We start from the raw sequence: 17,192 nt of genomic DNA on the forward strand, positions 1-17,192 counted from the left end.
AGAAAATTCAATTTTATTATTGTTAGATATGAGTATGATTTAATCTTAACATAATTTAATCTTTCAATCTCTTAATATGTTTGTGACCCATCAATGAGATTTCGCAAGCCATGGTTTTGGAAACAATTGCAAAACATTGTGACGTTGAACTTATTTATCAATTTTGATTTTTGAAGAGACTGCAGTCGCACCTATAGGTAACACAAGACTATTTTAGATTCTGAGTTGACCAATGAATGTTCTTGTTTTACAATAATTATATTATGTTTTATATTTTATTATTTTTAGTTTTTGTTTAAAAACAAAATTTGGTAAAAAGAAAAACCAAAAATAAACGGTTTTAGTTATTTTTAAAAAAATGTTTTCAAAAAAAGTTATTATTAATAGTAGTCCGTAAAGACTTGAAACTTTTAGTATGACATATTTTATTATTTACTATTCTGAATGCAATTTTCATGTTAATTATTATAATTTATTTTAAGCTATTTATACCACGAACTTCTTCCCGATTCCGTGTACGGATATTATATACCAATTAAACCGTTCTACAGTTGGTCGATTGAGTGCTGCCAAACTGGGTAAACCAAAAAATGGGGGAAAATTCCTAAAAGATCGTATTTTTGATCGTACCAAAAAAAAAAAAAATTTATAATAAGATAAGGTATAGTAGTGACTAGCGGGTAGCGCAAGAATGTAAGGAGTGTAGAATCTCCGGACTCCAAGTGTATACACTATGCACTGTGCATTAGCAATAATTATGACATGTGTATCTTTTTTAAAAATTTTTAAGTATGCGTAAAAATATGTTATTTATTTATTTAATTAATGGTTGATTTTATGATAAGCATAACTGATAGCATAACGTAGAATCATTGGTTTTTATCACTGAGATAGTGAGATGCACATTATCTATTCTATCAGATAGAAGCAGTGGTTTTTATTATTTATGCCCAAAAATTATAAATTTTATTAAATATTTGATTTTTCCATATTTAATAAAATTGTAAAATACGTGATTTCAAATACTCTAATAATAATTATTAAAAACTTAATAAGATCGTATTTTTTAAGGGTTTGGTGGGGGATCGTACTTGTCTCTAAATTATCGTATTTCCCCATCAAGATCGTACCATTTGGCAGCACTTAGTTAATGACAGCTAGTAAATAATGTATAGAATAATATTATAATAATTATTATATAATTTATATAATTTTATTTTGTTAAAAATGAGTTCTACCATACCATATAATATTACCTATAGAAAAATAAGTTTCTAATAGGTAGTAGGTAATATATAAATTTATAAATTATATATTTATTGATACGCCGTAGACAATGATTGAATGATTCATCAGAGAATTACAATTCTCATTACTCAATGAAAAGTTACACTCGCTCTTGATATACAGCAGAGTGACGACATCCTCGAATTTTAAAATTAAATTTTCTAATACAATATTTTTTTTCAGGAGTTAGAAAAAGATTTAAAAGGAAAACTAGGTAAATTTTATTACGTTAAAGTTGATTTGTGTTCGGAAGAAAACATTATGGAAGCTTTCAATTGGGTGAAGAGTACATTGAAATCGGTTGATGTACTAGTTAACAATGCAGGCGTTTTGAAGAAAAGTGATTTATTAGGTAAATTGAATTCATTTATTGATTTAAAGTAGGTACCTATCTAGTAATGTGATAGTAACATATTAATTACCTGTATGGCTGTATGTATTACGTATAGCGAATGTGAAATAATATCCAATAAAATATAGGTATAAAAATAATGTTTAAGGACCATCCAACTCAAAAAATCAATAATTATTTTTTTACTCTAATAAATAGAATAGAGTCTAACTAAGATAATGATACAACTAAAATTCGTTTGTGACTATTCGTTCGCTTAGTAACTAGCTAAACACTAATACGAAATAAAATATAACATTATTATTAATTATTATCATAACCATAAAGATATTTTTAACTTTAATACGGCGATAAGACTATATTGTTATGAAAAATAAACATCGATAAAATCTTATATAATTATAAATAAAATCATAGCAGTACTCATATGAGTAATTAGTGACAATTGACACTATAATATGACAGTGGTGTATTATAATATAATTGCTATTATTTCATTAATATTAAACTTTAATTCAATATAATTATACGAATAGAAAGATTATGAGGTACTCTTAAATACATTTGGTTAGGTTATTCGAAAAAATATAAGTTTATTAGCAGTTACTTTACGTTAAACCAAAAACGGATAAACATTGCTGTGTATTGTATAATATGGCCGCCGCCGCGACGAACGAATCCGTGACGTCACGCGTAATGCACGCGCAATCGCTTAACTAGCGAACCGCGGACGGACAGTCAGTCACAAACGAATTTTAGTGGTATCATTTTTTTCGTCCAAGTTTGTACTTTAAGCCTGAGAAAATTTTTTGAGTTGGATGGTCCTTTAAGAACGTGTGTATCACTGTATTTTAATATAATTAATCAAACTGTTAATGTTATGTATAATTTGTTATGTACTTATGGATTATGATGTACTTACGATCTCCAGTGATGGGAAAGTTCTTTCTAAAAATGAATTAGTTCAAGTTCAAGACATTAAATATGAACTAGTTCAAATTCTAGTTCATAGTTTATTGTTTTTAAAATGATCTTTTTTTTTTTTTTTTTTTTTGGTAATGCACCACTACATGGGAGACGCACGTTTATCACATTACTTGACCCCCATGCAGTTTTTAAAATGATCTAAAATTATAAAAGTTACTAAAGAAAAAAATAAAAATAAAAATGCGCGGAAATACGTGCGACCGCCGACTATGCGTCGAAACCGGCGATTTTTATTAGTAATTGAAAATAATAATTTTAGAGTAGTGCAGGTTAAAATAATGTTGAGTAATAAACGAAAACAAAATTATAATTAAAATTAATTTTGATTGCGTAATACAGATAGTTTTATATTTTTCCAACGACTCTGTAGTCTGTGGAACACGCTGTATACAGCATACAATAATTAATAGTATGAACATGTTAGTCTTGGGAATGTTATTTATAACACTTAATTGTATTATGTCAAGTTACATCAGAATTATAATAATATACCATAAATGGTATACCAACTATTCTTATCGGCAATCAACAGCGCGGCGTTGTGATTTCAGGGCAAAAATAAATATCCAAACTAAAAATAAACAAAATTAAAAATAAATTATATCTTTTGATTCTTGAGAAAGAACCTGATCGGCTACAAAACATTTCAAAACGTTATACTATCGCCTGTTCTATGAAAATTAAATTGTCAATGAACGAAACCAAAACGTTCAAAATCATATTTAATAAGAACTTAGTTCACGTCTAAGTTCATTTCTTGAAAATTGAATTCGTTCATATCAAGTTCACAAAATTTGAACGCGTTCTTATGAACTCGTTCTTTCCCATCACTGACGATCTCTGGGTGAAAATATTGAAATCACAACACGATTAATACAACTACAAAACATTTAGTTAATTTTTCTGTGACTTAACTATTTCTGTATAGTTACATTAATAAATAATAATTAATTTACATATAGTCTAATAATATGATCAAAAGTTAAATAGATAGTTAAATTTGATTACGCTTTTTTATATTATGTTGTCTAAAGCCCTAACACTATTTTTTTTAAATTATAATTTATAGGTACATACTTTTAAGAATGGTATACTATTATATTTTGAAGGGGCTAAGCCCCCAAGCCCCCTGACCTATTTGCGCCACTGATGGTCAAAGAGATAGTTGTAATATCGAAAATAGGATTTTATGCGGCGGTCTCAAGCATTGTGTTCATTTTTAGGCCCAAGTATAGAGTTTCATTGAAAACAAAGATGAAGCTTTTGTTATTAAACGAAATGTTTTGTTTTGGGTTATTTGTATTTTTTTTAGATGTGATATTTTAGTTATGCAGTATCAATATAATCATTAATCATAATATACAGTATACACTTTCATGTCAGTAAATTTTTTTGTTAACTTTTATACTTCCAGGAAACACAAATGATTGGAAACAAATGTTTGACACTAATGTCATGGGTCTAAACATTTGCAGCAGAGAAGCTATAAAAATCATGGAGGAAATACAAATCAAAGAGGGTCACATAATAAATATTAACAGGTAACTGTATATTATATCTTAGCTTAATGAAATCGTATGAATGTTAATGTACTTTATAAATTATAATACATTTTAAAGAAAAATAAATATGCATATTATATTATGATAATATGATTCAGCCATGTAGTACTCAGGTGGTATTAATTTTTATAGTTTTATTGGATATAGATAATTATATTGATTTAATTTTAATCAAATAACTCCAAATATGATATCATGATATAAATTGTGGTTTATTTTTAAAATCCTAACAATAAATGATTAATTATCAACCTGATATAATTAACTATGTTGTAGTGTTGGAGGTCATTACCAATTTCAATTTGTGAAGGATTTTTCAGTTTACTGTGCTACCAAACATACTGTTACTATAATCACAGAGAGTTTAAGAGAATTGATGGGCATGAAAAATTTACCCGTCAGAGTCACGGTAATTTATTAGTTTTTAGGTTATGTACCTATAATTCGATTTAGGTATACCCCATAATCCATATTGTGTTTACTGCCTTTCATTACTTATTAAACCCCAGGGCCGTGATAATCAATTTCTTGAAAAAAAAAAATCTACTTTATTGATTAATCGTTTATATAATATAATACAAAGTTTATTATTATTTGTGGATGATCGATGTTTAAAGTTCATTGTTATTTTAGATTTTAGATGTTTTTATTTTTGACATAACTAAAAAGTAATAATGTGAAAAATTATGAAGTTAAATACGCTCAAAGAGTGTGTATTTCCTTGCATGTTTTATCTACCATAGGTTTTCTTTTTAAAATAAAACAGTACGTTTTATTTAAGTTTTTAGAATATGTTATGTTTTCAAGTGCTTAGTTTATAAAATGGAATGTAATTTCTATGCTATATTTATCTTAAAAATAAACTAAAATCATAATATATCACATACCTATAATAGCAGATAATAGCATATTAAATAATTATTATGCTGAATGCTGGTGTAATGCACATAACTTTTGTTTCTACATTTTATTTAAATAAAACTATAAATTATAAAGTTAAAAATTACACATAAAAAATTAAAAACTAATATACCTACCACACTAAATTTTATAAATTGCGAAATACATAGTTTTAGTAAAAAATAAATCGTTTTAATTTCAGAGCATCAGTCCGGGTGCAGTAGATACCGAAATGACTCTGGAGTTCAGCAAAATGGAAGGATTTAAAATGTTGAAATCTATTGATATTGCTGAAGCTATTTTGTATGCGTTGAGTGCACCGCAACGTGTTAACGTAAGTTAAAAATATTTTTTATTTAACATTTTTAAGCACGCATATGCTAGTGATGTTACCTATATTTTGTGTTCATCATTGTTTTTCGAAAAAGTTATAACTTATAAGTTATAACTGATATTACCAGTTACCCGTTTGTTATGTTAGGTCATCTTCGTTTATACATTAATAACGATTTAAGATAGTCTATCTTAAATCGTGGCATTAATTATAATCAGCCCACTTTACTTACCTATATAGCTAACCTACTTAGCTTTACTTATCTATAATTTATAGTTATGTAGTTATGTATCTTATTATTTATTGTTAGATATCTTGTTTATATTATATTTAACTATTTAAGATCTTTAAAAAGTACCTATACATTTACAAAGATTTTACCATCTATAATCAAATTGTTGTAATTATTTCATGAAGGCAATCGTCCGCTATAATTTAAAATTTTCTCTTTTTTACTGTTCATATTTCATGAATTACATATTACTTATTAGTGACATACACTATCCTGGTGAATTATTATTATACGCCCTAAGGTTATAGACCCCCCCCCCCCCCCCGCCTGGACCGTTGTTGTTTTTGCGGGCGTTTCGTAATTATGTATGCGCCCATTTCCAAAATTCATACGATGTACCCTCCTAGTCCAAATGGCAATTTACACATCCAGACATTTATTTAGCGCACCTCTCAAATGGAACCGATCTAGTTAAGTTTCTATTTTTGGTCCATAAGTTCGTGTTCATATGTTTGTAACACAGATACATTTTGTGTTAAAAAATTATGTGTTACAATAAATTGATACATTTATTAGAGTTTGTATTCATAAGTTTTAATTTTTGCAGGTCGCTGAAATCATCATTAGACCAACAGGTGAAAATACAGCAGGTTTGATTAAGAATTTTGTATAGATATTGACATATTGTCGCATATTCAGCATTTATGCTGATACAGTAGTATAAGACATTATAATTATTATATATTATTACGATCTGCGGGGCCTGTCCATCAGTCATAGTTAATAGAAAATGTTTAATTTACATCAAATGATTTATAAATCTACAGTTAACTAGAAAGTAATTTATCGATATTATAGAGGATTATAAAACACGTTTGTATTATATTATTCATATTAATAATGCAGTTATAAATAAATTAGGAACGATATATGCACTGTGTAATTCAAGTATAAATAACACACGTAGTACATATTTCACTGTTTAAAATAATAATGCTCTAACAAACCAGGTTGATCTATTATAAAAATATATTCATACTTACCTTTTTGTAATTCTTAGAAATATTTTTTTTGTAATTTAGTTTCTATATAATATGTATTGATGCAAGTATATTATTTATATAATATTATGGTTATTGATTCCATGTATTTGAATTTAATTTAGTCGTAATTTTACACTATTTATTTGATAACAATAAAGTTCATTGACAGTTATTCAATATTACAGACATTATACAGTTCTTATACATTGGCTTTTACATAGCTTCATACACCTTATTCCAAACATCTTAAACAAGGGACACCAAACTTTTTATTCAAAGGCCTTTAACTTATAGACATATTATAAACAGTAGAATTAAAAAAATATTCTGTATTCGGTTTTGTAACGTCTCCTATTCACCTATCGCTCTCGTCGCTCTCGTCGTTTTGTTTATATTAACGAGGTCTCGGAGACTCGACCTCGGTGTGTGATATTATTACTAGGGATCAGGGTTACCTTATGTGAAGCAAAGTACTCAACGTATATATACCAATATACTCGTATATATGTACCTATTATTGAATATTAATGTATTATTATTACCTACTACAAGTTAAAACATCGAAAGTATACTTATGAATTATAACTCAGGGTTACCGATCGGGCCAGGGACCAGGGTGTGTTGTGGAGGCCGATGTCGAAATGTGGGTCGAGCTGGTCGTCCGCAGGTCCTCTTCAGGTTGTTGTCAGCCCTCGAGTTCCACTATGACTCTTGACTGTTGACTACCAACTATCAACCATTTCTACTATTTAGTATTTACGCCAGGAGTCCCAGTCGGTTATTAACACGACGCGACCTAAACATCGCGTCAGCATAATATAATATATTTATTACATAATATATACACATTTGCCATTACTAACACTCAGCATATTAGCCGAGCTCAACGTAGGGAGTAATGTACGATGCCGATGACAACATTCGTTATACATGTACCCCTTGTCTATTTAAATCTGGACTCCAGATTTGGGAAGTCAAGCAACGCAACCCGGTGTTGCCCAAAAAAAAATTTGATTAATTAACTCCTTTTAAGGCACGTCCAGACGGAGCAGATTTTGCTGCGCGGCAAATACGCGTCCACACGGTGCGGCATTTATTTCCCGATTATCTTCCAGTAGACAATACTGATGACGCTGCGCGGCTTTGCCGAAAATACGTCCACACACACGCGGCATAGGCGAGCGGCACAACCGGCCCGGCTTTCCTTTGATGTAGACCGACTACTAGGCCGATCGGAAATAATTATGCCGCGCGGCATCAAAAAAAGCCGCAGAAAATGTATTTATGTATTCACGCTCATGCCGCGCGGCAAAAGCTGCTCCGTCTGGACGCGCCTTTAGGTGTAATTCGCTGTGACCGCTGTGCTCCCGTGCATATCAAAGTAAAATCATATTATATTTTAATTTTTAGCCATCTCGCGTGGAGTTGCCCGTGAGTCTCGCTATGGTTATGCGAACAGTATATTATCAGGTAAGCAATCTACCTGCGTTAGATTACAGACACAGCGAAGTTGGTAATAAGGCAAATGAATCAGCCAGGGCATCAGTAAATCAGTTTATCAATTTTTTCCATGTTTACCCTTTTTAACCCCCGTAAAGTCGAATTTTGAAAAATCTTTTCTTTGTGGGTGTCTAAATCATCAAAAAAAACTTCTGTTCAAATTTCATACTCATAGTTTAACATAATATTTCTTAAGATATATATAAATTTTATCCGAATATGACGTTTCCCGATAATTGTATCATTTGTACGTACATTTAAGTTTAAAAAATGCGAAATATGCACAAATATGCTAAAAATCGCTGAAATATTCACTTAAAATATAACCTAAATTATATTATTATTCTATATAATATTTTATATTACTAGCCGTCAAGTATAAGTATACATTAACAACGTAGGAACTGTAGAACGAAGTGAATTGGTATGTGGTAAAAATAGTTAAAAATATTATAATGTTATTAGATATAGTAAATAATAATATACGCCATGGCGATAAAATTTCTACGTATATAATTTTGTCTCTACAAAATTTAATTTGACATTCTTATCGAAATTTTCTTTTTTTTTTTGATAAAAGTAGACAAACATATAAGGAATCGTGTATTACATTTTTAAAATCTTAGATTTGAAAAAAAACATTTTTAGAAATTTCTAACTTAAAATAATTTGCAATTTTTTGTGATTTTTACGTATTTTGTTAAGATTTGAACTTTCAAGTTTAAATATTTTTAATTATCAGTTGTATTCACAATTTTCTCATACAAATTAAAAATTCAATAATGTCGTATGATATCTATAGTATAGGCATATTATTGAATAGAATAGATGTATTACTTGTTAAAAAAAACATATATACCAGACGTCGTTATATAGAAATTAATTGCTGAACATTATAGTGTTTCTTCGACCCTCAACGGATGGAAGAAAATTGTTACTATATGTATTACAATTTAAAATAACGTTACAATGGATTACGTTAAATTAATATTTTTTGAACTATATAAAAATAACTAAAATAGTTCGTTCAAATTCGTCATTTATGTTTAACATCTAATTTTGTCAACATTTGAATTTCGTGAAACAGTTATAAAAAAAACGGTGACTTTATATTTTGAATATTTTTTAATTGCTGCAAAGACAACTAATAAAAAAATCTTGTATTACATTTAAAGATTTTTTAGATTTTTTATTTAAAAAAAAAGATTGTTTCAACATAAATTAAAAAAAAAAAAAAATCAACCATTCAAAATTTCAATTTATAGTTCAAAAAGATTCAATATTTTGAAAATGATATCATATTTAGAAAATGCTAATATAATTATTTTGTTGAAATTTAAAGTCCCTATAGATTTTGGTTTATGAGTTTTAATATATAAAAAATTGTTTTTGTGAAAAGTACTGGTAACAGCATGTTATGACAGAATGTTATAAATATTTAACTACAGAATAGTTTACAAATAATCGTGATTTTGAAGAACTGTGTTAATATTTAAAATTGTTATAAAGAAAATTGTGCTTACTTATTTTTAAAATTTTAAAATTTATATAAAAACAACTTAAAGCTTGTATTAAATTGTAAAACCAAAAAAATTGTTATAAACAATAAAATGTATAATTAAAAAATCTAAAATGGTAATTGCTTATTAATAGCTTTAACTTAGAATTAATTTAAACATTTCTTTATAGATAATTATATTTTATGTAATAACAGGAGAATATTTTATGTTTCTACTATTAATATTTTTTGAATTACAAAAAAAAAAAATATTGTTACAAGTGTAATTTTTGAAAATTTTAAACTGCAAGTGTTCACATAAATATTTTTAGTATTTTTATTTTATTTTATTTTATAATACAACACGGGATTTCGCCCAATTTACAATAATACAATTTAGTACAATGAATAGATAATATAATATAGAAAAATTAAAAATTATTTAGTAAGAAAGAAGGGTCTAGATTGGCTAAATACATGCAGCGACGTAGTGGTTCATTTTGACCATATAGTTAGTTGAAGTGGTGGAAAGTGAAAAAGGAACAGGATGGCGAGATGTTCAGACTGGAACATTAAAAGAGACTTCGGAATTGGGATAGTAAGTACGGTGAGTCAATTTTCCCCTGCAATAATTTGGCCAACAAGGTGAGATTTGCTGCTTGCCTACGGATTGCTAAAGTGTCTAGCTTAAGCGATTTTAGGACGGGCGTAAAGTCGTGGTTGGGACTTGGGACACTCAATTTTTAAAGTGTTGCCAACGTAGTTCAACAATTTCCACTGAACACTTTCGAGCATGACTGAATTACAAGTCGTTTGAGGTTCCCAGAAGACAGAGCCATATTCTGAGACAGGCCTAACAAGCGAGCAATAAAGTGCTTTCAAAGGAGATACTAATTTAAATTATAATCATTATAATCTAATAATGATTATAATTATAGATAATAAAATATTGATTATAATTAATAATTATAATCTATTTTTTACTATTATTATTAAAGGCAAAACATGATAGCTGTTTTATGGTGGGGATTTTAAGGTCATTATGTAGAGCAACATGTAGGCTTTAACCATCATACGGAGGCAGATGGCTTGGAATGCTTGTATGGTTTTTGTGTTCGATGGTTTGGCGGTACCCCAGAGCGATTCCGTATGACCAGATAGGTTGCAGTAGGGATTTGTAGAGTAGTAGTCGGTTAGAGACATCACTAACCGACTACTACTTGTACAACATATCAGATTTCAACACATTTAAAATGTCTGTATAGGCGTAACAAAATAATATTTGCACAACTTATACTTACATGCCAGCTGATTCCAAATTGGTCAAAGTGTCAATTTTCGAATACAAATACACAATATTACATAAACCAAAAATGCCGATGTAAATTACATCCAATCAAAATTTAACTTTACCACCAACACAAATTGTATGTATAACATAACTAATACCTATACGGTGTCAGTGGACAGGTATTATACACATCCATTATATTATACATTAAATTGTGATCATATACACATATTATAAAACTCCATTATATTCGGTCGTATGCGGTTAAATAACATTTATTTTTTTATTATTTTTTTTTTGGAAATGGGACAAAAAAACAACCAAATACCGTTGAGTCAACAGTTATAAATCCATACGATTCGACAAAATCGGGTGACCTGTCATTGGCATATTTGTTTATCCGCCAAAACGTTCAGCATATTTTTACATATTATTGTCGGCGACGAGAGGCCGGACAAAAAAATTATAATAAAACTAGAATTTTTTGACCATTTGCCGGGTCCGATCACTATATATTATTGTTATGGTATCTAGCGTTCAGATTGTGTGGCTGACGTCGAGGACTCGCGGTAAAGGGGGTGTCCGAAAAATGACCCTTTTTGTCACGTTCACAACCCTTTGCGATATTTCTGAACACTATAATATATATAAATATATATATGTATATAAACAATAATAATAAAAATACACACGCGTTCGTCGCGTCAACTATAAATCGGTTGTCATCGACAGCGTGGGGCATTTCGGAGAAAAAACACTATACAAAATACGCTATATTATATTATAATATATAATTTATAATCTATATATATACGGTAAAGTGTATTAAAATGTCAAAATATAAAATACATATATTATACATAATATTATATTAATAAAGTGTAGCGTGCAAAACTTGTTATGTCTACTGTAACAGACCTGTGACAAACTATGCAGTTTAAAATTATATGTTAAATTAATTAGTGTTTTTCAGAATAGAGCGAGGGTGATGGTTTTAATATTTGTTATAAAGATAAATATTTTCAATATATTATATTATTATATAATTGATAGAACAGATAAAACAGATAAATTTATAGTCATAAATACTTTAAATTAATTAAATATTTAAATAATAAAACATAATATATTTATATAATCATAATATAATTAAAGCGTATCGCGTATGTTGTGTATTCAATACAGTAGCCAACAGTAGTAATATCATTTAGGTGTTTTAGTGTTCTGTGAATTACAAGTTAAAGTAAAATAACACTATAAAAATTATAAATGTCAGATAATGCTGACTGCACACTGCATAAAAAAAAAACACTGTGAATAATTTTTTAATTTAATTATTAAATTTACAATTTGGGTTGCCGTCCAATTAAAGCAATAATTAGTCGACCTCGTGCACCAAGTCATCAGAGCATACGGCTTGATATTACCACCGTATAAGGCCTAATATTATTCATTCTCAGCCCGTAAATTGTAGTGACCTCAACGTTATTTTTAATAAGTCATATGGTGTGAAAACATTTATATTGTAAATAATCAAACAATCATATTTTTCGTTTATTTTTATTTGAATTTTTTTTTCTTGGTTGTGTATTCCTCGTAACGCACAATCGTTATAAGAGTAATAATAATATCGAGTATTTTTTAATTGGTATACGTGAATCTAAATCATTATAATATTTTATATTCAATAATAATATCGTAGCCGTTTATTCACATATTTAATTTTATATTTGCGCCGTGAACCTTTTCGATACTTTTATGGTTGTGCATATTTCTAAAATCGGTGGAAGAGTACTATCCAGGGTGGGAGCATACTACTTGGGTCGAAAATTATTATCAGTAGATGAGTTGCGTCCTTCAAAAAAAGGTTAAAAAAAGATCATAGTCTATTTGCGTCCCGGTATACCTTCTTTTATAACCTAATTGCGTCCCGAAAATATGGATATAATCGATATCAAAATTTAAATTAAAAAAAATTAAATTCATATTTATTTTAATTTATAATATAGAAGTATAAATAAAAAAAAACTCATATGTTATAATAATAACTTTTGTCATAATATTTATGGTAATAATAATTATTATAATATAAAAATTTGTGTTTTTCATTTTGTCATGATAATAATAATAATATTATGTAGTAATAATAAATTGTCAATTATTGATATGGAGTACCTATGTGAAGTAGGATCACTTATTAAATTGTCATGAACATCTAGTTTCATACAGCTTTTATTCGTACACTTCCATCAAAAATTGTTATTGCTTAAAGTTGTATGATGTCCAAACTTATAACTATCAATTATATAAAAAACATTAACCGTGACCAATTTAGAACTACACATTTTTCTATAGCTAAAAAAAAATTAATAGATACAGTACAGTTTATGAACTATCGATTTTAGTCACACGATACTACTGATTTTAGCAAAGGTGGGCATTAACTAGTTAAAAAGTTAAAGTTAAGTTAAAAAGTTAATTTTTTTTAAACTTTTTAGCTTAACTAGTTAGTTTATTTATCTAATCAACTTATGAACTTAACTAGTTTAATTTACAGTTGAAATAACTGAGCTTTTCTCAGTTGATTTTAAAAAAATCCATCAAGTTAAAAACATTTTTAAATTGTTCGTTTATACGTTAATATAAAAATAATCCAATAGAAAAACACAAACAATTTCTTGATAACATAATTTTGTGTATATTAATATATTTTATTAACTTGTAAATTATATATTATGTGAGTTGCAATTATAAATGTTTTTAATAAAATTAATAATTTTAAATTACAAATTGACAAATGTTATGTTTTAATGTTATGTAACTTATAATATATATTATTAAGGTCATGTACTCATCTTCACGTATTATGACATCCAATTTCTATACGATATAAAAAAAATATATTTGTTAATTTATTAATTTGAGATGAGTAAAGTTTAAATTAGTAAATAATAGTAAAGTAAAAGTAAAATGGTAACAGTGTACATTATGATAAAAGTTCAATAAAATTGTTTTTTATAATTTGTAAATTAGAAACTAGAAAGCTGAAAGACACATTCACTCTTTATGTGATTTACATACTAATTAAAAAAATAAAAATAGAATAACTTTTTTTAAACTGAGTTAAGTTAATATTTTTTTCTACATTGACTTTTAACTTATCGAGTTAAATTTATAATTTGTTAACTGTGAACTTTTAACTTATCGATCTTGTGTCCTCTTAAATTAACTTAACTTGAGTTAATTATTTTCATTAACTTGCCCACCTTTGGATTTTTGTGATTGTAGTAGATAATATCGATAATAATTATATAGCCGACTTGCATCCCGCAAACGGGACGCAAGTTACCGGTCAAATTTACTACCTGAAAATATACCTTGTTTTGGGACGCAAGTAACATGCAGCCTCCGGTGTGATCAGATACGTAAGTAGAGCTGCATTTGGGGGGGGGGGGACTGGCTACAACTGCCCTGGGTACCAGTATTTTGACGGTGCAAAAATGTTGTGGTTGGACACTCGGATCTATAACAGGGTTAATACGTCATAACAAAACATATTACACTTTAAGTTATATCTTATATTCTTATTATAATCTTCATGCATGCAGCGAGCCGTTTAAAATAAATAAAAGCAAATCGTATCTTTCATGAAATATTGTTTTCGTAGAATAGACAGTCTGGTCGTTGCATAGATTCCAGTCTGCATTACCTTTGCCGTGATGACGTGAGTTTTTTATGACGATAAACGGTATCTATATTATTTCTTTGTTGATTTGTATTAGTAATAACTAGGGCTTGGATTTCAACGCACTTTTAATTTTTTTTCCAAAGTTGCTGTACGATGATCGCCTGGTCAAAAATACGTAATATGTACTTTTGAATGAGAATAAGAAAATTTATTTTGCATTTTTTACAATTTTTGATTTTAACATCATTTTTTTCATTTTTTAGGGCATTATTGGAGTTTTTGAGTCCAGAATTCAAACTTGAAATTTCATTTTAAGATTTTACACGCTAACGCAAATTTTATGTAAAGTTATATATTTTTTATCTGTCAAAATAGTTTAAAAATATAAGGAAATAATTGTTTTTTCAGATTAAAAGAAATCCAAGTTGAAGTTTAGCTTAAAGAAAAATTATTTTAATCATTTTTTTTATCACTCATATTTTACAATTTATTAAAAATAAAAACAATTTACCTGCATGTTTTTAATACATTATTTAGAATTTTTAGGGCATCAAAGTATTTTTTTTAAGGGCATTTTGAATGGTTTTATATGGTATTACATTCCCAGCCCTAGTAATAACATTTGCGTTGATACCTTTGTTGACTTAGCACGCACTGCGTTGTGTGTGCATAGTACTGACGTACTGTCAATGGTATGGTTAGTGTGTTCTTGTCATTTTTGAGTTTCTGTTCTAGATACTGTTCTGATATGGCACAGATTTCTACCCCTGAGTCTATTAACATTTCATATATTATGCGTCCGTGTATTTTTACTTTTATATACGGACGTCGGACGCCCATTATTTGTTGTCTCTCTCTGCTCTGTATCATAGTCTTCGTATTTTGTCAGGTTGAATGCTGTTAGTATGGATTTTTTGTCCGGTAGTTTTTTTACTATACATAGTTTTTCTAAATTGTCTAACGTGATTTATTCTACCATTCGTCTATTATCTGTTGCATATACTGGTTTGTACGTTCTTTGTGCTGGCTGAGATTGCATTTCTGTTATTGGTTGTGGTGTAGGTTGTGTTGCTTGTCTTTGCCCCTGTGTGTTTTCATTTATTGTATTTCCCACAATGGTGGGACTGCTTCTGCTCGTGATTTCATGTTGTTATTTTAATCTTAAGAGGACGTCACACAGATATTTGTTTTCTCCGTCTTACATGTGCGTAACATAACAATTTTGCGTTTAGAAGATCATGTTAGCTCCGTTAGTTTAAAAATTAGAATTAATCGACCTATTATGAAACTTGATATTAAGAACATTATCTGTGTTCGGATGTTGGTTTTTTACGATACCTCCATTTTTTTAGCAAGTTATGCACTTATGCGTATATAATATAGCGTAAATTAAAAATGCTCATAACTCACTTGTCAAATGTATTTATTGTATATACAATATTACAGATTGTAAATATACTATTGTATAAATAAAAAAAAAAAAAATGTATTTTTAACTTCGAAGTATCATTCTATATACCTCAGACTTATAAAGTAGGTATATTTAAATTAATTAAAAACATTGTTTAATACATTACATGTGTGCAATAAAAACAAATTAAATTTTTTATATGTTTTGCAGGTTAGATATTTTCATTTTAAATTAATTATAGCTGTGTGTTATCGTCTATCGATTAAGTATATATTACCCATTCTCGACGTGTTAGGTGTTGTAATTATTTAGTATTTAACCATTCATAACTTAATTCTCACCCTGGAGAATTCAACGATTCAATGTATAAGGCGCTATATATTAAAGTGTTGTTATTATAGAACAGTTTGTCGGGACCCCGGAGATGCTATTGATTCAAATACGAGACAAATCTATAAAATACGGAACATATGGGACCTTCGGTAGGTATATACAGTCCTGTAAAGTATTTGAGTAAAAGTATTTGAGTAAAAGTATTCAAATACTTTTTTAAGTATTGAATAACTTTTTAAATACTTTCAGCATGATATATTTTGAATGGTATTTTAAATACTTTTTTTTGTATTAAATACTTTTTTGTATTGAATACTTTGGTTTTTTATTTCGAACATTTTATTTTTATTCGAAATAATTGGTTGGAAAAATATTATTGTCAACTACAATAATAGAATAATAGTTTTATTTAATATTCTGTATTTCTGTGTTTGCCGAAGTCCAAAGGTTTGTGAAAACCAGATTTCTAAAAAAAGTTATTGAATATTGAATAACAATATTCCCTTTAAAACTATTAGATAACTATTAGATTACCTACTTCCTATGTGTTTATATTACGATAATTAGAAACCCACTTTAAAAACCAAAAGTATTTGAAAAGTATTCCAAATACTTTTTCAAAGTATTTGAGTAGTATTTGAAATACTTTACAATTAAAGTAATTGAGTAGTATCTTAAATACTTTAAAAAAAAAATGTATTTGAGTATTTACTCAAGTACTTTTTAAAAGTATTCTTTACAGGACTGGGTATATATTATACTATATGTCTAAAT

The 17,192-nt window shown here is 28.1% G+C and overlaps 1 protein-coding gene across 1 annotated transcript in view; it reads left to right on the top strand.

Annotated features, from left to right (window-relative positions):
- The window catches only part of LOC100301633 (short-chain dehydrogenase/reductase-like), an 11,241-nt gene extending 4,358 nt beyond the window's left edge, over positions 1 to 6,883 (top strand). The window contains 5 exon segments of the mRNA NM_001160394.1: positions 1,471 to 1,639; positions 4,041 to 4,167; positions 4,465 to 4,597; positions 5,291 to 5,422; positions 6,262 to 6,883. Of these exon segments, the coding sequence (NP_001153866.1) occupies positions 1,471 to 1,639; positions 4,041 to 4,167; positions 4,465 to 4,597; positions 5,291 to 5,422; positions 6,262 to 6,327 (627 nt within the window). The 3' untranslated portion in view covers positions 6,328 to 6,883.
- Positions 6,884 to 17,192: the final 10,309 nt, after the last annotated feature.

The sequence above is a fragment of the Acyrthosiphon pisum genome, chromosome A1 (assembly GCF_005508785.2).
Source record: "Acyrthosiphon pisum isolate AL4f chromosome A1, pea_aphid_22Mar2018_4r6ur, whole genome shotgun sequence".
Classification (NCBI taxonomy): Eukaryota; Metazoa; Arthropoda; class Insecta; order Hemiptera; family Aphididae; genus Acyrthosiphon; species Acyrthosiphon pisum.